At 45.3% G+C, this 21,667-nt stretch overlaps 1 protein-coding gene across 1 annotated transcript in view; it reads left to right on the top strand.

Annotated features, from left to right (window-relative positions):
- Nucleotides 1-21,667, top strand: part of LOC147109387 (potassium channel, subfamily K, member 16-like) — a 47,021-nt gene that overhangs the window by 1,001 nt on the left and 24,353 nt on the right. The window contains exons 2-3 of the mRNA XM_086003289.1: nt 7,437-7,553; nt 19,849-20,015. Coding sequence (XP_085859415.1) covers nt 7,437-7,553; nt 19,849-20,015 — 284 coding nt within the window. The remainder of the gene's footprint in view (nt 1-7,436; nt 7,554-19,848; nt 20,016-21,667) is intronic.

The raw sequence follows: 21,667 nt of genomic DNA, 5'->3' as shown, positions 1-21,667 counted from the left end.
AAGAATACAGGGTTGTTGCTACAGACAGGAGGAATATAACAGCTGTCTGTGGGTGCTGATTGTGGAGCTAAACAATGGAATGAGCTGGCTGGACTCGCGGCTCTCCTCATTCTTGACTTATGCCAGCCCACTCCTGTTAAATATCCTTGAACATGTTGTCGCCTCCCAAATCCGTGCCCATCTTTCCGCAACTCCATGTTTGGATCCCTCCAATCAGGTTTCTGCCCCTGCCACAGTACTGAAACAGCTCTCGTCAAAGTCACAAATGACATCCTTTGAAACTGTGGCAAAGGTAAACTCTCCCTCCTCATCCTTCTTGACTTGACTGCAGGCTTTGACATGGTTGACCACTCCATCCATCTCCAACGCCTCTCCACCATCGTCCAGCTGGGTGGGACTGCACTCGCCTGGTTCCATTCTTATCTATCTAATCGTAGCCAGAGAATCACCTGCAACGGCTTCTCTTCCTGCTCCCGCATTGTTATCTCTGGTGTCCCCCAAGGATCTGTCCTTGGCCCCCTCCTATTGCTCATCTACATGTTGCCCCTTGGCGACATCATCCGCAAACATAGCGTCAGTTTCCACATGTACGCTGACGACACCCAGCTCTACCTCACTACCTCTTCTCTCGACCCCTGCACAGTCTCTAAATTGTCAGACTGCTTGTCCGACATCCAGTTCTGGATGAGTAGAAATTTTCTCCAAATAAATATTGGGAAGACCGAAACCATTGTTTTCGGTCCCCGCCACAAACTTTCTAGCTACTGACTCCATCCCTCTCCCTAGCATCTGTCTGAGGCTGAACCACACTGTTCACAACCTTGGTATCATATTTGACCCTGAAATGTGCTTCCGACCACATGTCTGTGGCATAACTAAGACCGCCTATTTCCACCTCCGTAACATCGCCCTTCTCCGCCCTTGCCTCAGCTCATCCGCTGCTGAAACCCTCATCCATGCCTTTGTTACCTCTAGACTTGACCATACCAACACAATCCTGGCTGGCTTCCACATTCTACCCGATGTAAACTTGAGGTCATCCAAAACTCGGCTGCCCGTGTCCTAACTCGCACCAAGTCCCGTTCACCCATCACCCCTGTGCTCGCTGAACTACATTGGCTCCCGGTTAAGCAACGCCTTGATTTCAAAATTCTCATCCTTATTTTCAAATCCCTCCATGGCCTCGCCCCTCTTTATCTCTGTAATCTCCTCCAGCACCACAACCCCCCGAGATATCTGCGCTCCTCTAATTCTGCCCTCTTGAGCATCCCTGATTATAATCGCTCAACCATTGGTGGCCGTGCCTTCTGTTGCTTAGGCCCCAAGCTCTGGAATTCCCTGCCTAAACCTCTCTACCTCTCTTTCCTCCTTTAAGACGCTCCTTAAAACCTACCTCTTTGACCAAGCTTTTGGTCACCTGCCCTAATTTCTCCTTATGTGGCTCGGTGTCAAATTTCTTTTTGTCTTATACTACTCCTGTGAAGCACCTTGGGATGTTTTATTAGGTTAAAGATGCTACATAAATACAAGTTGTTGTTGTGTAAAGAGGGTCCATACATCAATCGACTGCTGTATTCTTCCAGTGACTGATTCTCATGTATTTGGTAGGGTTCAATCATATTTGTGTTGACTCCATGTCTGCTCTTTATATAAGTATTGCATCTAAGGTCATTTTACTTAATTTTTTGCTAAACTTAATGCATGAAATTACTGGGCACGTGGGCGATTAAATCCTCCTGAAGTTTACTGAGTGGAAGAGGCACCAGTCTGGTTGTGCAATTCATTGAGAAAGGATCACGTTGTAGCTATCCAGACTCGAATGATAGGGGTGAAATGATAGCACACTGCAGTTGCTTTTCTCGCAGTGTTCTGAGGTACACAATGTGTATCTGTGCCTTGCATGGAGATATAAATTTGGAGAAATCATTTAAATGAGTCTCAGCGAGGTATGGTCATATGCAAAATAATAGTATCGATGAAAATTATGTCAAAAGAATCTCCAAACTGGTCCATAGCTCTGAACCCACAATGGCCCTGAATTTGCGGTCGGCGGCGTAGCTAAGGAGTACGTCGCTGACATCCGAACAAAATCTGCACTTACCTCGTGCGAACCCCCCTTCGCGAAGTTGCTTTCAAACGCTGTAGAGTTGTGCGCGGCGTAGTGCCCAGGGATGCACCATTGTGCGTCTGTGAACCTGGGATCACACAGGGCGGTCGGTACTTCTTTTACTTCCTGATTCTTAGCCAATCAGGAAACAGAGGAGATTACTGATTTGCCCACAACTCATTTTAAAAGGTTACAGAAATGAATAGTACTCGGTGCTCAATTTTGGCCCAACATTTGCGATCGGAGGCTTCTGGCAGGCGGATGCCTCCGACCTGTAAAAAATCTACGCATTTACCTGGTGGTCCGGGAGTTACGGAGGCTTGCGATCCTGGACCTCTCCGGGTACACGCGGGCAGAGGCCCATGTATCCCGGGGTGCAGGCGGTTCGCAAGTGCCCCTGGGATCATATGGGCCGGCCCAACCAATAAAAAAAGGGAACCCCATTCATACTTATGGGAGTTCTGTACATACACAATCCCCATAAGTATGAATGGGGATCATTTAAAAAATACACGAACACATGAAATTTTATTTTAATTACATATTTAAAATGAATTAAAATGCCATTTAATTAAATATTTTAAACAAATTAAATTTTTTGGAAAAAAAATTATGTTTTAATGGGGCTAAAAATAAACTTGCCTTATTGGACAGGGTTTTTAATGTATAAATGAGAATTTTATTTTTCTATTTTTAAAAATTCTTATGCTGGTAAAAGCAGGCCTTACACCTGCTTTTACCAGGCTTAAGAATTTCATGGGCATTCAGCGGGCAGAAGTTGGGCAAATAGCACATCTCCTGGGGATGCAGAGGATCTGTCGCAAGTCCCAGGATTTAGCGCCTGCGCTTCGCATGTCTAAACCCGGAACTTGCGCGGTCCCTACAGGCGCATGTGCACCTCGTACACAACTGTAAGGGTTGCAAAATACGGCCCTGTATTTTTATGCTTCCAGTTTCTGTTGTTTTAAAGTCTTTGCTGCTTTTCAATGTTCACTGTAAGATTTCTTAATTTTACTACTTTGTTTCAAAAAATGCATGTTTAGAACACACAGTTACATTATATGTGGAACATGTTTTACATCCTCTCTCTTTTCAGCCAATCCCCTTATGTTGTTTCTATCATTCTCACTGATTCTAAAGATCACCTGACCTTGTCTGTAATTTTCTTTCTGCCACAACTTCTGTGGAAAAAGGAACAAAAGTTTAACCGTTCAGGTCTCATGACCCTTCTTCAGAACATTCCACAGATGCTGCCTGACCCACTGAGTGCATCCAGCATAGAATTACATCGAAATTACAGCACAGAAACAGGCCATTTGGCCCAACTGGTGTATGCCGTTGTTTAGGCTCCACATGAGCCTCCTCCTGCCTTACTTCATCGAACCACATCAGCATAACCTTCAATTCCTTTCTCTTTCATGTACTTATCTAGCTTCCCCTTAAATACACCTACGCTATTTGCCTCAACTACTCCATGTGATAGCAAGTTCGACATTCTAATCACTCTCTGGGTAAAGAAATTTCTCCCGAATCCCTTATTGGATTTATAAGTTCTGATTTGGTTCACGGATTTGTATTTGTAATGAGGAAATGGATTGTATGATATTGAAGTTCCTAGTCAACTATCAGTTGTAGGTATTATGGTTACCAGTAATTACACTGACTCAACAAGAAATGTCAGTTGGAATAATATTTGATTTCAGATTACAAATTATGTAGGACACTACTTGTAGAACTGCTACATATATATCCCACCTACAAGGGAGAAGATAAGGGGGGAAAAGTATGTGAACTAGACCTAATATGTAGTATGGACTGAACTAGACCTATATGTAGTATGGACTACACTATCAAAATTTCGAAACCTTAGGACACAGATCGTTTTGGACACAGTGGAGTGACTAGTTGAGAGCTGATTGTACTGCTAACAAAGGCACACCAGTTTTCATGCCATATGAGCGAGGCAGTGCTAATTAGTTTCCTGTTATATTGGCCAGTGCTCCAGTTTCATCTGAAACTGTCTCACTATTAATTCATGCAGCCGCACACATTGTTCAACTGAAATACCTGTGCATTCCAATAGAGCCGGCTTATGGGGGTGGTCAGAATCACAGGAGTAATTGGACTTCATATAGCTAATATCAGCTTCAGCTGTTATACTGGAGCCAGGCACCACTACATGCGTGTCCCCACAGGATCTGACTGGAAAAGCACAAGTAGAGGACCCTCATCCATGCCTTCATCACCACCAGGGTTGACTTCCAATGCCCTCCTTGCTAGCCTCCCAGGCTCTATCCTATGCAGAATGCAACTCATTAGGAACTCTGACATCCACATCTTCTTTCATACTAATTCCTGCTCCTTGTCCTCATCTCACTCTAGTGGCTCCCTGTACACAGCGCATTGATTTCAACATCCTTGTTCTGCATCCTCCTCCAGCCTTACAGCCCAGCTCACACCCACACTTACACTCTTCCATTTCTGGCCCACTTTATGTTCTCCCCTCCCTACATAGAAACATAGAAGATAGGAGCAGGAGTAGGCCATTCGGCCCTTCGAGCCTGCTCCGCCATTCAATGAGATCATGGCTGATCATCCAAATTCAGTACCCTGTCCCTGCCTTCTCCCCATATCCCTTGATCCCTTTAGCCTTAAGAAATATATCCAACTCCTTCTTGAATATATTTATTGAACTGGCCTCCACCGCCCTCTGTGGCAGAGAATTCCACAAGTTCACCACTCTCTGGGTGAAGAAATTCCTCCTCATTTCAGTCCTAAATGGCTTACACCTTATCCTTAGACTATGACCCCTGGTCCTGGACTCCCCGGCCATCGGAAATATCCTTCCTGCATCTAGTCTGTCCAGGCCTGACAGAATTTTATAGGTTTCGATGAGATCCCCTCTCAATCTTCTAAACTCCAGTGAGTATAAGCCCAATCGACACAATCTCTCCTCATATGTCATTCCTGCCATCCCAGGTATCAGTCTGGTGAATCTTCGCTGCACTCCTTCCATGACAAGAACGTCCTTCCTCAAATAAGGCAACCAAAACTGCACACAATACTCAAGGTGTGGTCTCACCAAGGCCCTGTACAACTGCAGCAAGACATCCTTGTTCCTGTACTCGAACCCTCTTGCTATGAAGGCCAACATACCATTTGCCTTCTTAACCGCCTGCTGCACCTGCATGCTTACCTTCGGCGACTGGTGCACAAGAACACCCAGGTCTCTCTGCACTTCCCCTTCTCCCAATCTATTGCCATTCAAATAATAATCTGCCTTCCTGTTTTTGCCACCAAAGTGGATAACCTCACATTTATCCACATTATAGTGCATTTGCCATGTTTCTGCCCAATCACCCAACCTGTCCAAATTGTACTGGAGTTTCATCAATAGTGGCAGAAGCTTCCCTGCATTCTGGACTTCTCTCCCTATCTTCCATCTTACTATATCTCTCCCCCCCCACTTCAATGCTTTCTCAAAGTTCAGGTATTTGATCACCTTCAGTCACTTGTCTTAACTATTCTCGCAACTCCTGAATGGTGTCCAGTTTCCCGTTCCTCCTCCCCTGTGAAGCACCATGGAATGGCAGGTTTTGCTACATTCAAGGTGTTAAACAAGAGTGCAATGTTGCTGGATATTAACAGTGATTGTATGGTGCAGGGGAGCCTTTCTTGTACCTCTGTAAAAATATAATTTTGACCAGGTTAGCGGGCTGTTGAACCAGTACAAATGAAGGTGATTCAGCCTGTCTCTTTTTTTTGCTGACTCTTTGCTAGAGCAATTCAAAACTATTCCCACTGCCCGACACCCTAATAAGCCCTCTGCTTCAAAAATTTATCTCTGTTTTCCTTACAAGATGCCTCAACCATTCCCTATGGCAAAACATTCCATGTTTCAACAACCCTCTGTGAAATTAATTTATCCTAACCTCATTCCTCATTCTCTTAGTGATAATTTTAAATTGCAACCAGAAGGAACAGCATTTCTTTATTCATTCTATCAAAACATCTATTAAATGCCCATTTAGACTTCTCTGCTGGAGTGGAAATAGTCGCTTGTTTTAAGTCTCTCCTCATAATTATAGTTTCTCATCTCTGCCATCATTCTGGTGAATCTACACTGTACCCTTTTATAGCTTTAATGTCCTGTCTATAATGGGGGACCAAAAACTGTACACAGTACTCGAACAGTGGCCTAACTAATGCTTTATACAAACTTATCTTAACATCTTTACTCTTGTACTCTTTGTTCCTGTTTATAAAACCTAAAATGCTGTTGGCCTTTTTTTATGATTTTATCTAACTGTGCTTGCCATAAATCGCAACTTCTACAAGAAGTAACTCAGGAAGTACTACTGAACGGCCAGCTGAGGGCACCGTCCGAGGAGTATAAATACTCGGGTGTGGGCCCAACTTGGCCAGAGACAATCTGGAAACAGGAAGCTAGTGACTACTAACTAGACCTCCATGTTTTGTTACAAGTCAATTAAAGCCTTGCTTTATGTACAACCAAGTGCGTAGTGAGTCTTTATTATGTCAGTGCTCACACTTTCAGGGCATTATGTATTTGAACCCCGAGGCCCCTCTGTCCACCTGCACCATTCATCATCTTTCTATTTGCGTGTATGTTGCCTTTCCTCGTTTTTTTCTTCCCAAAACTTAGTCCCATTAAATTGCATCTTTCACCTGTCTGTCCATTCCACTAACTTTTGTAAATCATCCTGAAGTCTTTTACAATCCTCCTCTCTGTTTGTCAGATCAGCAGCTTTCAAGATTATGCTCCGTGCGCTCAAATCCAAATCGTTAATATGACGCCAAGAACAAAAATGGACCCAGCACTGACCCCTGTGACACACCATTTCCAACCCTTCTCCAATCCATGCAAACCCATTTACCCTAAATCTTTTGAGTGATTTTCCACTTTTACTGCCATGCGGAAAATGGGAAAATTCACCCCCTTGTTTCCTGTCTATCAGCCAACTTTCTATCCATGCAGCTACATTTCCTCTTGTATCATTTGCCTGAAATTTTCCAACGAGCCTTTTGTGATACACATTATCGAACGTGCGGTGAAAGTCATGAGATATACATGACATATATCCAATCAGTCACTTCTTAAAAAAAAAGCTAAAGAGGGATTGATATTTCGTGTTGGAGAATAATCAAGCAGGAATATTGAGGCCCAGGTGCAGTTTTTGGATATAAATCACATTCAGTAAAACAGCTACTTTACCCTTGTTTCAAAGTTTAATACTGATTTCAGAAGAAAAAAAATTCTGTATTGGAATGAAATAATATCAGTTATGTTTCCTATTTCTACAGGCAGTAACTGAATCCATAAAGCATGGAGTGAATCCTATTGGAAATAATTCCAAGTCTTCCCACAGTAACTGGGATTTTAGCAGTTCTTTCTTTTTTGCAGCTACAGTGGTGTCAACAATAGGTGAGATTCACATTTATTGAATTAATCCTTTGAAGAGAAACACCAAACACAGTGAGAGTTATTGGGGAGACCAAACGCAGATTGAGTGACCACTTTGCGGAACACCTCCATTCAGTCCGCAAGCGTGACCCCGAGCTTCCGGTCGCCTGTCACTTTAATTCTCCACTCCACTCTGACCTCTCCGTCCTCGGCCTCTTACACTGTTCCAACGAAGCTCAACGTAAGCTCGAGGAACAGCACCTCATCCTTCGTATAGGCACTTTACAGCCTTCTGGACTCAACATATGCAACAATTTCAGACTATAACCTCAGCCCCTATATTTAAACATTTTTTTCCCCCTTGTTTTCTCACATGGTAGCTGTTGATGATTCTGCCATCGCCATTCACACCTCATCTAGACTCAGCTTTTGTTTCTTAACTTGTCCCATTACCTTTCTTTTTGCCTTGCACCATCATCCCTTTTGTCAGTCAATCTCTCCTGCCTTCCAGCCTATCATAGACCTTCCCTTTGTTCTTTCCTCCCCTCCTCCCTGCCCCTGCTTAAAAATCTCTCTTCTCTAACCTTTTCCAGTTCTGTCGAAGGGTCCTCGACCCGAACGTTGACTCTGTTTCTCTCCCATCCACATATTCTTCCTCATGTGTTTATCTAGCTTCCCCTTAAATGTATCTATGTTAGTCGCCTCAACTACTCCTTGGGGTAGCAAGTTCCTCATTCTAACCACTTTTTGGTAAAAAAAAAAGTTTCTCCTGAATTCCCTATTGAATTTATTAGTGACTATCTTATATTTATGGCCCCTAGTTCTGGTCTCCCCTGCAAGTGGAAACATCTTCTCTATGTCTACCTATCAAACCCTTTCATAATCTTAAAGACCTCTTATCAGGTCACCCCTCAGTCTTCTCTTTTATAGAGAAAAGAACCCAAGCCTGTTCAATCTTTCCTCACAGGTATAACCTCTCAGTTCTGGTAAAATCATTCCAGTAAATCTTTTTTGCACCTTCTCTGGTGCCTCTATATCCTTTCTATAATATAGAGACCAGAACTGTGCACAGTACTTTTAAGCGTGGTCTAACCAAGGTTCTATACAAGTTTAACATAACTGCTCTGCTCTTCAATTCTATCCCTCTAGAAATGAACCCCAGTGATTCTGATTTTTTTTAATGACCTGTGTTGATAATTTTAGTGATTTGTGTATTTACCCCCCAGATCCATCTGCTCCTCTACCCCATTTAGACACTTATTTTCCAAGGAGTAGGTGGCCTCCTTAATCTTCCTACTGAAATGTACCATCTCACACTTATCTATATTGAAGTTCATTTGCCAATTACATGCCTATACTGGAAGTTTATTAATGTCTTCCTGTATTTTGTCGCCGTCCTCCTCTGTATTAACTACACCGCCCCAATTTGGTGTCATCCGCAAATTTTGGGATTGTACTTCCGATTCCCAAGTCCAAATCGTTTATGTAAATGGTGAACAACAGTGGTCACAGCACCAATCCTTGTGGAACACCACTTCTCGCCTTTTACTAGTCTGAGTAACTACCTTTAACCCCTATTTTCTGTTTTGCAGCCAACTTGCTATTCACTCTGTAGATTAAACTAATCACCCTTGTGTATTCCCTTAGTGTCTGTCTTCCGTGTGCCTTTGCCTGTCCTAGTGCTCCTGTGCAGTGCTACCCCAGTAGCTGCAGCATGGCTGGTGGAAGGCTGCTGACTTTCAGTGGGGGAGATTGCAGACGGCCTTGGAGGACAACCTCGGGAAGCTCTGGGCCTAGAAGGCCCGGCTTCCGACTGCACCATCTTGGCCTGGGCGGCAGCAGTCTGGGCTGGCTGGCTGATGGGCAACAGCAAGGGTGTTGTGTGGGTACCTTTCTACCTAGACACAATTTAGGACTCAGAACTCAGAGATTCAAACATGAAGTGCTTTATTGGAAGGAAAGGAAGTTCTGGAAAGTTCCGAACAAAGAGAGCTAAAACTTAACAGTGAACACCCAACCATTTATCTCCTGTGACAGCGCCACCACAGGTGGGAGGAGAACACACAATACATAACATTTCCTCCCCTCTTAAATGGAAGGTCCACATTATTCCTCAACAGGTAAGTTACTTTTAATGCACTCAACTAACCAAGGGTAGAGGTAGATTGCCTCAAACCCTGACTTTACCCTGGGGTTTATTCTGCCCCAGTCTTGTGGGTAAGTCACTAAGCCTACAGATCCAAGCGTCTTGGAGGCTGCCGCTCTCTGACAGGATACCGGCGGTCATCGCTGGCTTCCACAGCAGTAGGCATTGACACAGGCCTGGATGGAGAAGGTGCCTGTGTCAGTTGAAAGTCAGGAGTTTGCACAGGTGGAACAGTCTCTTTGACTTCCTGTGTTGGAGAAGAGCACTGTGGCAAAGGATGCTAGTTTGCGGTATCATCCGGAAACAGTTCAGGCCAACCAGCCGTTGGAGCCTCTGTGGCTGTCTCTGCTCCTAGCAACAGTTGATCTGTGTGTCTTCTCCAGACGACGTCCTCAGCAGTCTCAACCATGTAAGACACAGGGCCCGTCTGCGCGATCACCGTAGCAGGAACCCATTTCGGTCCAGTGTTGTAGTTTCGAGCTAGGACGTGCTTTCCCGGATGAAACCGTCTCTCCTTGGCTCTTTTCTCTCTCTTTTCAACTTGAGCTTGTTGTTGACAATGGACAACCTGTTCTGCCCTTGGAAGTTTGAGTAAGTCAAAACTTGTCCGCAACTGCCTCTTCATCATGAGCGAAGCGGGGGAAGTTTTGGTTGTGGCATGCAGCTCGTTCCTGTAGGACAACAGGAAGCTGTTCAGACGTTGGTGGATTGAGCCCTGACCTTGCGATGCCTTCAAGGCGTGCTTCAAAGTTTGCACAAACCTTTCTGCCTGGCCGTTAGTAGAGGGATGATAGGGCGCAGACCTGATGTGTTGGACACCATTCACATGCAGGAAGGTTGCAAACTCCTGTGATACAAATTGTGGACCGTTGTCACTTACGAGTTGTTCTGGTGAGCCATAACGGCTGAACATCTCACCAAGTTTCTCAATTGTTTTCTCTGCCGTGGTAGACCTCATCACAGTGACCTCCGGCCACTTGCTACGAGCGTCCACAACCACCATAAATATCTTCCCTTCAAAAGGACCGGCGAAGTCCACATGTACTCACTGCCACACTTCTGCAGGCCAATCCCAGGGGTGTAGGGTTGCCAGCTGTGCAACATTCCGGACCCTTTGACATGGGGAACATGTTTTGGCTTTCTCCTCAATATTCCCATCGAGACCTGGCCACCAGAAGTAGCTTCTTGCCATTTCCTTCATCCGAACCATCCCACTGTGGCCTGTATGAAGTTGTTGCAGTATAGGTTCCCTCAGAGGTGGCGGAATGATGACACGGCGTCCCCAAAGAAGACAACCTGCCTGGACGGAGAGCTCATTTCTTTTTGAAACGTAAGGTTTCAAACTAGGAGAATCTCCTATCTCTCTCCCTCGAATGACATCGTCCATTACCTCAGACAGGACTGGATCGTTGCGGGTGTACCTTCGCACCTGAACTGCAGTGACAGGTGCTCCCTCCACTTGTCTAAAGTAGAAGATGTCTATCTGACGAGGCTCTGGGGGAGTAACAGGCAAGGGTAGCCTCGAGAGACCGTCTGCGTTGCCGTGCAAGTCTGATTTGCGATATTTGATGTCGTATGTGTGTCCTGACAACAGTAAAGCCCACCTTTGCATCCTGCTTGCAGCGAGAGACGGAATTCCGGTGTGGGGCCCGAAGATTGAAGTCAATGGACGGTGGTCCGTCAGGAGTGTGAACCTTCTCCCAAACAGGTACTGATGAAATTTTCGAATTCCAAAAACGATTCCCAAGGCCTCGCGCTCGATCTGCGCATAGTTACTCTCGGCCTTGTTCAAGGTGCGTGATACGAAGGCGATAGGTTTCTCTTCACCCGAAGGCATGATGTGGGATATGACTGCTCCCACACCGTATGGTGATGCATCACATGCTAGCTGCACGGGTAGCTTTGGGTCAAAGTGTGTCAGGACCTCCGAATTCAGCAATGTTTTCTTTGCTTGGGCGAGAGCTTCGTTGCACAGTTCAGTCCATTTCCATGTTTTGCCTTGACACAGCAACTGATGTAACGGCTTCAGCAATGTTGCTAAGTCTGGAATAAACTTCCCATAGTAGTTAAGTAGCCCCAGAAATGAACGTAACTGGCTTACATTCTGGGGTGCTGGGGCCTCCACGATCGCCTTGACCTTTGGCGGCGCCTTATGCAGGCCAGTAGCGTCAATCACATGCCCCAGGTACTCAACTGAAGACTGAAAGAATTCACATTTATCTTTACGAACTCTGAGTCCGTACTCTTTCAGTCGTTGTAGTGTCGCATCCAAGTTCAGAAGATGATCCTCCTCATTTGTCCCAGTGACAAGGATGTCGTCCAGGTAGCACTGGACTCCTGGCAGTCCACTCAAAATCTGATCCATTGCCCTTTGGAATAGAGCAGGGGCCGACGTAATTCCAAATGGAAGGCGGCAGTACCTGTACAGCCCCTTGTGTGTCACAATTGTCAGCAGCTCCTTTGATTTGTCATCGACATGCATTTGTAGATAAGCCTGGCATAAGTCTATTTTGCTGAACTTTTGCCCTCTGGCCAGGCCCGTAAAAAGATCATCAATGAGGGGAAGAGGGTACTGTTCCACAGACAGCACCGGGCTAATAGTCACTTTAAAATCCCCGCAGATTCGAACAGATCCATCCTTTTTCAGGACAGGAACAATGGGTGTGGCCCATTTGCTCATGCTCCAGGACTCCATTCTCGACTAAGGCCTCCAAGTTAGCCTCAACTTTTGGCCTAATTGCATAGGATACAGGTTGGGCTTTGTGAAACTTCGGCTTGCTATCAGGTTTAATGTCCAGTCTCACGCTGATCTTTTTCATGCTCCCAAGTTCCCCATTGAAGAGTTCTGCATGTTTGTTTAACACTGCAGTCAGACCTGACTCCCCTTTTGACATCATGCGGACTGCAGGCCAGTCCAGCGTGATTCTCTCTAGCCACGCACGTCCCAGTAGCGATGGGTAATTTCCCTTTACCACATATAGTGGCAGTTTTGCAGTCTGTCCATTCAATTTAACTGTCACCTCAATGACTCCTCATGGCCACAGGTTCGCCGGTATACGTCTTTAGCACAATGTTTGTTGGCTGAAGGGTAAGATGCTTTAGCATTTTGTTGCAGACAGTGTCTGAAACAAGGGACACAGCCGTGCCTGTGTCCACCTCCATCCACACTGATTGTCCCTCCACCAGTGGTGACACCCAGTAGCCATTTGAACCACCTGCAACCGTCAGTATGTGCACCTCTTCCTCCTCAGAGGTGTCGCTCCCCTCTGTTTTGCTTGTTCCATCATACTGCACTGAATGAACACTCTTTTTCCTCTCTTGTCCAAATACAGACATTTTGCTTCCATGCTTCCCAGCTCTGTCTGTTCTTTTTTTACCTCTACAGGTGTGTTCAATGTGACCCTTTTTGCCACAATTTCGGCATTCCAGCTCCGTACACCAGCAGTCATTAGCGTGATGGCCCGTTTTCCCACAACGGTAACATGTGCCGTTCCACGCACCTTTAGGCTCAGACGACACCTTGTGAACTCTCCCTGTTGAACTCAACTGGTGAGCCTCCTTTTCCGCCATCTCCATGGAGACACTAACTTCAATGGCCTTTTCAAGAGTAAGGTTGTCCTCTGTAAGAAGGCGCTTCTGTGTGGCTGCATTTTGCAGACCACACACAAGTCTGTCTCTAATGGTGTCCTTCAGCACCTCCTTGAACTGGCAGTGTTCCGACAACCTTTTTAAAGCAGCAATAAACATCGTCACTGATTCCCCCTCCTCTTGATTCCGTTTGTGAAATCTAAATCTCTCAGTAATAACCAGAGGTTTTGGTGAAAAATGTGCTCCAAGAATTTCCACTAGTTGCTTATATGTTTTAGTTCCTGGCTTATCTGGCTGCACGAGGCTGTGAAGTAAATTGAAAGTCTTCGGCCCGATTACACTCAAAAAGGTAGGCACGACCTTTTCATTTGCCACCACACTCGCCAATACAAAATAGTCAAAACGTTCCGTATATGCGCTCCATTGCGCCACATTTTCATCAAAATCACCGATGTTTCCTAATATAGTAGCCATCTCACGTTTCAAATTAAATTTTCTGTTTACTCACTGCACCCGTAACGTACGCAGATTCATCCGCTCCTCGTTGCCACTTGTTGTGTCGGTACCTTTCTACCTAGACACAATTTAGGACTCAGAGGTTCAAACATGAAGTGCTTTATTGGAAGGAAAGGAAGTTCTGGAAAGTTCCGAACAAAGAGAGCTAAAACTTAACAGAGAGCACCCAACCATTTATCTCCTGTGACAGTGCCACCACAGGTGGGAGGAGAACACACAATACATAACAAAGGGCACTGGCAGAGTCACAGGGGTGGAATCACGAATACTGTCATCGTGAGAGAGGACAGCAGGTTCGTGCTCATGAAGCCATTGCCACTCCCCCGGGTGGCGCCTCAACAGTCCTAGTAATCTGTTGGAGGACAGATTGCTGGACTGCTGTGGCACCCTGGAAGCCCTTTGAACACTGGCATCCAGAACAATGATGGCAGCAGTCTGAGCTTCCACTGTAGCACTCAGATGATGGGTGGCTGCTGCTTGTGGTGCAATAGAAGCTGAGAGGAGAAAGTCAGTTGCTGCAGCATGGTTGCTTCCACAAGTATGTTGATGCAGTTGGCCACCAGTTTCATGCTGAAAAGGCTGGGGTCCAAGCTCTGCGCAAAGCCCTGTGCCAAGTTGGTGCCGGACTCCTCCATGCTCCTTGAAATTGAGCGCAGGCTTTCTGGCAGGCTTCCCAATGCACCAAGCATTTTGGTGTATACACTCATCAGCCGCCTTCTGTAGCCTGGCACATCAAAGTCCTCAACTGAGTCCTCTGCAGCAGAACTCGTGTGTGACCTCACCCTCCGGCGAGCTGGCACCTGCCCTGCTGCAGCGCGCTTGTGCTCGGTATCTTGCCACATGCAGATCCCGCCTCTATGCTATCCTCTAAATTATGCTCAGTATCAGTATCTGAGCTCGTGGCTGAGAGTGTAAAATCAAGTGATGGTGTGGCTTCATCATTACTGTCGTCTTGCTTTTCCTCCACTGCCTGGACAGGTTGCAGGTAGTTCTTGGGTCTCTGAAAGGAAAAAGGGAGAAGGGTAAAGTTGTGGCGAGGGGAGAGGAGAAAGTAAGAAGTGCGTGCTTACACCATCTGCGGCTTGTAAGTCAGAAGAGATTGTATGAGGAGGGGGAAGTGGGATGTGAGAAGGAGGATTAGGTATGAGGATACCGTCCTCTTCAATGGATTCAGACCCGCCTCAGCAATGGTCCTTCCCATAATGGCCAGCACCGTCGTCTCCATGGGGATTAGAAAATGCAGGTGCACCTCCCCCAGCGGTTAGTTCCTGCTGCCTCCAGTTGTGCACCACCACCTCCTGCAAGAGAGAGAATTGTGTCAGTGAGTGGCGTGCAACATGTTTGGGTGGTGTGGCTATTATGGTTGAATAGCTGGCAGTGTGTGCAAGGTGTGAGATGTGGGTGTAAGGCTTGCAACAGTGCTAAGTGTGTGAGGGTGAGGTGAATCATATGCATACGAATGAGTCCTGATTGATAGCGATTGTTTGTAAGTGAATGATGGGGGTGTGGTGAATTGAGCAGTGGATGAGGCTAGTGGTACAGTTGGTAGGATATGGCATTTGAAGATGCATTGACTGACCTTTATCACTCGTGCAGCACTGCATCTAGGTCCTCAGGGCTAAACTCGTGGCATTGACCTCCATGGCTATCTGTTCCCATTGCCTTCCCATCGTGTATCTGGAGGGCCTCCTGAGGATGCAGGACATCTCTCCTCCTTTCCACCTCCTCCACCAAGACCTCCTGTGCAGCGTCCAAAAACCTGGGTGCCCGCTCTCTCCCATGGTCAGCCATTCTTCACTCTTTCCCACGTCAGATTCAGTTGTAGAACGAGTCCCAGCACCTGCTCCAGCCACAATGCATCTCCCCTTTAGGAGGTGCAGGCTAGCTTTAAGTAGTGAAAGTTACTAACGATATTGGGCCCCTTGCTGATGCATGCAGCCAATGAACAGTGGCAAAAATCATTATAATGAGCAGGCAGCATGAAGTTGGCATGTTGCCTGCATTACACTGAATGGGCGTTATTGGGGACTTGGCTTGGAGAGTGTTGCACGGAGCAGTCCCGTGCAATATGGTTTTAAGTAGGTTCACGGACTCCCAGGCCGCCTGCCTTTTCTGCGGCCTGGAGGGGTCAGTGTTCCACATGTATATCAAATGTGAGAGGTTGCAGCCCCTCTTCCATTATTTGATTTTTTGGCTGCACTTCAGTCCCATGCTCCTGATCTTTGGTCACCCGGTGCGGAGGGGAGCAGGCAGATCGGAGGACCTCCTCATAGGACTGCTCCTGGGTCTGGCCAAAGTGGCCATTAACTGGTCCAGGCAGCGGGCGGTCGAGGGGGTCGTTCGGCTCGATTACCTGCCTCTCTTCCACGGCCATGTTCGCAGCCGGGTGGCCCTCGAGATGGAGCACGTGGTGTCCGCCGGCATGCTTGAGGCCTTCCGCGACTGGTGGGCGCCGTGGAGACTGGAGTGCATCATCACCCCGGCCAACAAAATTTTAATTTAATTTGTTAAGTTTTATTTAAAGTTTCATTAGTTACAGTTTATTTGTTTATGTATCCATCAAAAGAGTACACTGAACGGGCGCAGGTTAATTGCGCATCACGATCTCCATGCCCGTTTTTGGGGGCTACCCAATTTAACCCCCATTATAATTAAAAAATTGGTAAGACAATCCGTAAGTCATAAAGAACAAACGTGCATTTATATAGCACCTTTCAGGACCACAGAATGTCTCAAAGCACTGTACAGCCAATTAAGCACAATTTGCAGTGTAGACATTGTTGTAATGTAGAGAAAGGTGGCAGCCAGTTTGCACACAGCAAGGTCCCACAAACAGCAATGAGATAAATGACCAGATCATCTGTTTTTGGTAGTGTTGGTTGAGAGATAAATGTAGGCCAGGACACCAGGAGAACTCCCCTGCTCTTCTTTGAATAGTGCCATGCGATCTTTTACATCTACCTGAGAGGGCAGATTGGACCTCGGTTTAACATCTCATCCAAAACGAGGGGGCATGTTACTCAGGTACCTGGCATAAGTGACTGAATGTCACAGTCTGTTGCAGAGCCACTAGGTGAACAGTGTAACATGCAAAACAATTCACAAAAGTTGGTTTACAATAAAATATCTTGAATTTCAAACTAATGTTACTGTCACATTTCAGGAACTTCTAACAATTTTTTCACAAAGAATTTGAAAATAAGAGTTAATTTTCATGTTTTATTTTAACAAATTAAAGTGTATTCAGACTACTTATGGAACTAACTGATGCCAGTGAACTCAAGAAGGTACCTACGTGAGTCTCGAACCAGGATAGATTTATAATGACAATTGGCCATTTACAGCATCGCTTACAGACATAACTGGTACTGTAAATACATGTTGATACTTTAAAAAAAAATTCTTCCGTATAGGAATTCTCAGTGAATTCTGAAACAGAAAGTTGAAACTCATTCAGGTCAGACTCTGGGAGACCAACATCTGAGAGTCAAGCTCCCTAACACTATTAAATAACGCTCCCTTTTCTTGGTGGTAGATTCATAAGAGTCGATCTGATATTCTGCTGCTAGGATTAAGGACATTGGATTTAATAGTGTAAACTTGTGGAGCTAGGTCACAGATGCCAGTCTCTTGGAATCTGTGCCAGTTTTAACTGCTTTAATGTTAGCTGGACAATATTATTTCAAACTGTATCTCAAGATCTTCAAACATCCCTAATGCACAGTAATAAAGACGGATTGAGGTTATACAGTAATCCCTCCCCAACCGTGGGGGATATGTCCCTGAAAACCCCTGCGGTTGGTAAAACCGCGGTTGGCAAATATAAGACCCTATGGGAAAAATGGGGTTAGGGGGAACGCGGCCGCATTTACACTCGTCAGAGTCTATGTAAGTTGCTTGTTCTTTTAATAAACATAAATAAAATACACAATAACCTAACAAAAACAATAAATGTTCAAATAGCACAATAAAAAAGATCAACTGGGCGGGTTCTTAAAGAATTCTGTAATGGATGGTTGACTTTTTTTTTCTGAATATCTTTCTGGACCTGCTTGTATGGTCTCATTAAATCCTCCAAACCTCGCTTGAATTTTAAACTATGCTCCAAGAATGGGTCAATCTCCATAAAGAGGTCTGAGAGATTATTGGCAAGGAGCATTGCCTTGCTAAGGTTGGCACTTGTCATCTTCGACTTCTCCACCATATCCTTGTCTTTGTCCTCTGCCTCACAAGAATGCTGTATCAGCTCATCAAGGTCCTCCTCTGTCAACTCCTCACCATGCAACTCAAGGAGCTCCTCGATGTCATCAGGCTGTATGTCGGCCAGCCCCTCGCCTCCCAAACGTCGCGCAACCTTCACAATGCGCTGAACTTCAGCGTCAACTGTAGGGAAGCCTCGGAAGTCATTCACTGCCTCCTTCCAAAGTTTACCCCAGCAGGCGTTGATTGTCATCCTCTTCAGTTCATCCATCGATTCTTTTATGTTGGTGATGCAGTCAGCGATGGTGTAATCCTTCCAACAAGTTTTCACCATCAGTGTTGCATCATCCTCCATAGCCTCCATCATGCGGTCAAAGCTGCGTCGTATGTAGTATGCCTTGAAGGTGGCTATCACACCTTGGTCCATGGGTTGAAGAAGTGAAGTCGTGTTGGGAGGCAGGAAGATGACTTCAATATTAGGGTGGGCGAATTGGAGTACCGGCGGGTGGCCGGGGGCATTGTCGAGGATGAGTAGGACCTTGAAGGCCAGATTTTCTCTCGCAAGGTACCACTCCACGTCATGCACAAAACAGTTATGAAACCAGTCCATGAAGACTGCAGCAGTAACCCACGCCTTGCGGTTAGAACGCCAAAAGACAGGTAGATAGTTTTTGGAACTAAGGGCCTTCTTACGTACCCATGTGGAATTAACATTTGCTTTTTTCTGGTTCTGGTCTTCCAACCAGATATTAAGTGCCTTCTCCATTTTTTCAAGCTTATGGTCCTGTGGCATAAACGACATTTTAGCATTTTTCGAAGAGCCACCCGCAATACTAGCCCTTATCGACACCTCACTTTTTTTATGGTTCTAATGGTGGACTCGTTAACCCCCAATAGTCGTCCAGCCGACACTGTACTTTCACCACGGGCAAGTCTATTAACATCTAATTTCCTATCTAAGGTTAGTACATTCCTTGCCCTTTTCGCTATTGATTCACCTTTACCACTGAGATTACGCTTAGGGGCCATGATTAAGGGCTAAACGTACACACACACACACACACACACACACACACACACACACACACACTATATCCACGAGTGGAGCGAGACCACACGTGGTAGTAATTATGCTGAAAAGAGTAGCGCGGTTGAATGGAGTCTCGTGTTTGGACGCGCGACCCATGAAACTTGCAAATTAAAAACCGCGTATACGCAAAATTCACTGCCACGGTTAGCAAAAATTGTCGCAGAGAGGAAACCGTGCATACGTGAAATCTGCGTATGGCAAAACCACGGTTGGGGCGGGATTCCTGTATTTAAATTCTCGTTTGTTTCAATATTTGCGGAATATGTTAAATATCCCAGAAACCTTCCCAATAGCTGCAAGTAATATATTTTGCGCCTCATCCATTAAACCAAATTAACTCCATTTCTTCCTCCACTAGCATTGTTGCACGGTGTTTCTCATTTTAATTTTTGTATGTACAGACCTTCTTTACCCATCCCTAGTACAGTACTGAAATACTTTTTCCATTCCAGCACTCTTATTTTCAAACCCATCCCAAAAGGTAAAGTCTTTGTTAATCTAAAGTCAACAAAGAAGAGTGCACTTAAAAGTGACAAACTGGATGTACAACCACCCAATAGAAAAGATTTCACTGTTTAGCTGACATGAGTTCGAATGTACACAGGTCTTTGAACATTTATGTGTAAGAATGCTTTTAGTTTTTTTATGAAAGAATTTTCTGTTACTCCCACTTCACAGGTATGATTTAAATCTGTCTGAAGAAATGCCGTTTTGTAGACAATGATTGGTATGTAGGCTTTTGTTATAAAACATTTTTATTTTCTCCCATCCCAAAGGCTACGGAAACCTCTCGCCCAGGACAGCTGGAGGTCAGATCTTCTGCCTTTTCTATGCACTCTTTGGAATCCCCCTGCATGTGATTATTCTCGGTCTCGTTGGCAAAAATCTATCGTCCCACTCAGAAAAAGTGCGCACATGTCTGTTCAAGAAAGGAATGAAAGAGGTACAGCTACAAAAAAAACTACACAAAACCTTTAAAAGGTTGTCATTTATATAAGCATTAAAATCTATAAATGCAAATTATATATATATCCTGATGCATGATGCCTCATTTGATCCTTTTTTCGACGGTCTTAATTTTAACAAATCAAATAAATAATAAATTGCATTGCTTGAAAAAGGACGTCAGTTTTGTCAAGATCAAATACAGAGAACAAATGCAAAAATAAGCTTTTACATTGCTTTACCAAATGCAGATCAGAAGATTATTCCATGCTAGTGTAACATCATAAAGGTGTTTCCGCATTAATGCAAATGAGTGCTGAATTCAGGGCAGGTTAGGCCTATACACACTCGGAACTAAAGCCGCTCCCCTAAAGGTTCCTATATTTTTTTGTTCACTCTGGTCTCCTGGTTGCCAGGAAATATACACGGTGCTGTCCCTTTGTGAAGGATGGCACTTTCCCAACCACAGCAGTGTGGCAGTAGGACCTTAAGGGAATGCCAGAATTGAACATGGATCCCACAACTCCAATGTCTCCTGTTGGAGTTGCATTGCCTGCATTATTCACTTATGACCATTAAAACTGATCTGCACTTCCTGGTTACCTTTGAACTCTGCTACTAAAAGTGAAAGGTTAGCGTTCTGGGATCATATTGCTGCCTTAAAACATATACTGTAACATTTAAAATTTGCCAATAAAGTATTTGTGGTGGTTTAAAAACAGGACCTAGGTTGGCTCAGAAATACTTAATTGATTAATGTTGATATTTATATAGCTTGTGCTAGCAAAGACTGCTGGTTGCAATTGTGAAATATGTTTTATTTACATTACACATTCCCTAGAGCTACAGCAGATTTGATCAGACTTTTTTTTTATTCGTTCATGGGATGTGGCCGTCGCTGGCAAAGCCAGCATTTATTGCCCATCCCTAATTGCCCTTGAGAAGGTGGTGGTGAGCCGCCTTGAACCGCTGCAGTCCGTGTGGTGAAGGTACTCCCACAGTGCTGTTAGGGAGGGAGTTCCAGGATTTTGACCCAGCGACGATGAAGGAACAGCGATATACTTCTAAGTCAGGATGGTGTGTGACTTGGAGGTGGCGGTGTTCCCATGCGCCTGCTGCCCTTGTCCTTCTAGGTGTTGGAGGTCGCAGATTTGGGAGGTGCTGCCAAAGAAGCCTTGGCGAGTTGTTGCAGTGCATCTTGTAGATAGTACAAGCGTGAATGAGAGCTTGAGCACAGAGCTTGGAGACCGCGCTGGGAGAATACAAATGGAGTGGATCACAAGCAGCGTAGAGGAATTTGGTGAGCACAGGAATGGGTGAAGAGGAGGAAGGCAGGTGAGACGTCGAACTGAAAAGGGGGAGTGGAGCCACAGAACCCAAGGTCTCTAAGTTAATAGACACGAGAGCGGACTTGCGGGAGTGCGAGAGGAGTGGACGCAGAATAAGGTAGGATCAAGAGCCTGGAGGGAGCGCGAGCATCGGGGAGTGAGTTAAGTGACATCAGCACAAGGGAAGAAGTTGATTGGTGAGTAGCTGGTGATTGTTTTTTTTTTAAGTCTTCAGTTTATATCTGTTAAGTTACTTAATAGTCTATTAAGTAAAGACCTGGCAGGGCACCTCAGTCCCATGGAATGCACATCTTGTGCCCTG

This window comes from Somniosus microcephalus, chromosome 12, assembly GCF_052327205.1.
Source record: "Somniosus microcephalus isolate GS21.2 chromosome 12, FLI_Smic_1.0, whole genome shotgun sequence".
Classification (NCBI taxonomy): Eukaryota; Metazoa; Chordata; class Chondrichthyes; order Squaliformes; family Somniosidae; genus Somniosus; species Somniosus microcephalus.
This window is presented reverse-complemented; position numbering and strand designations above follow the sequence as displayed.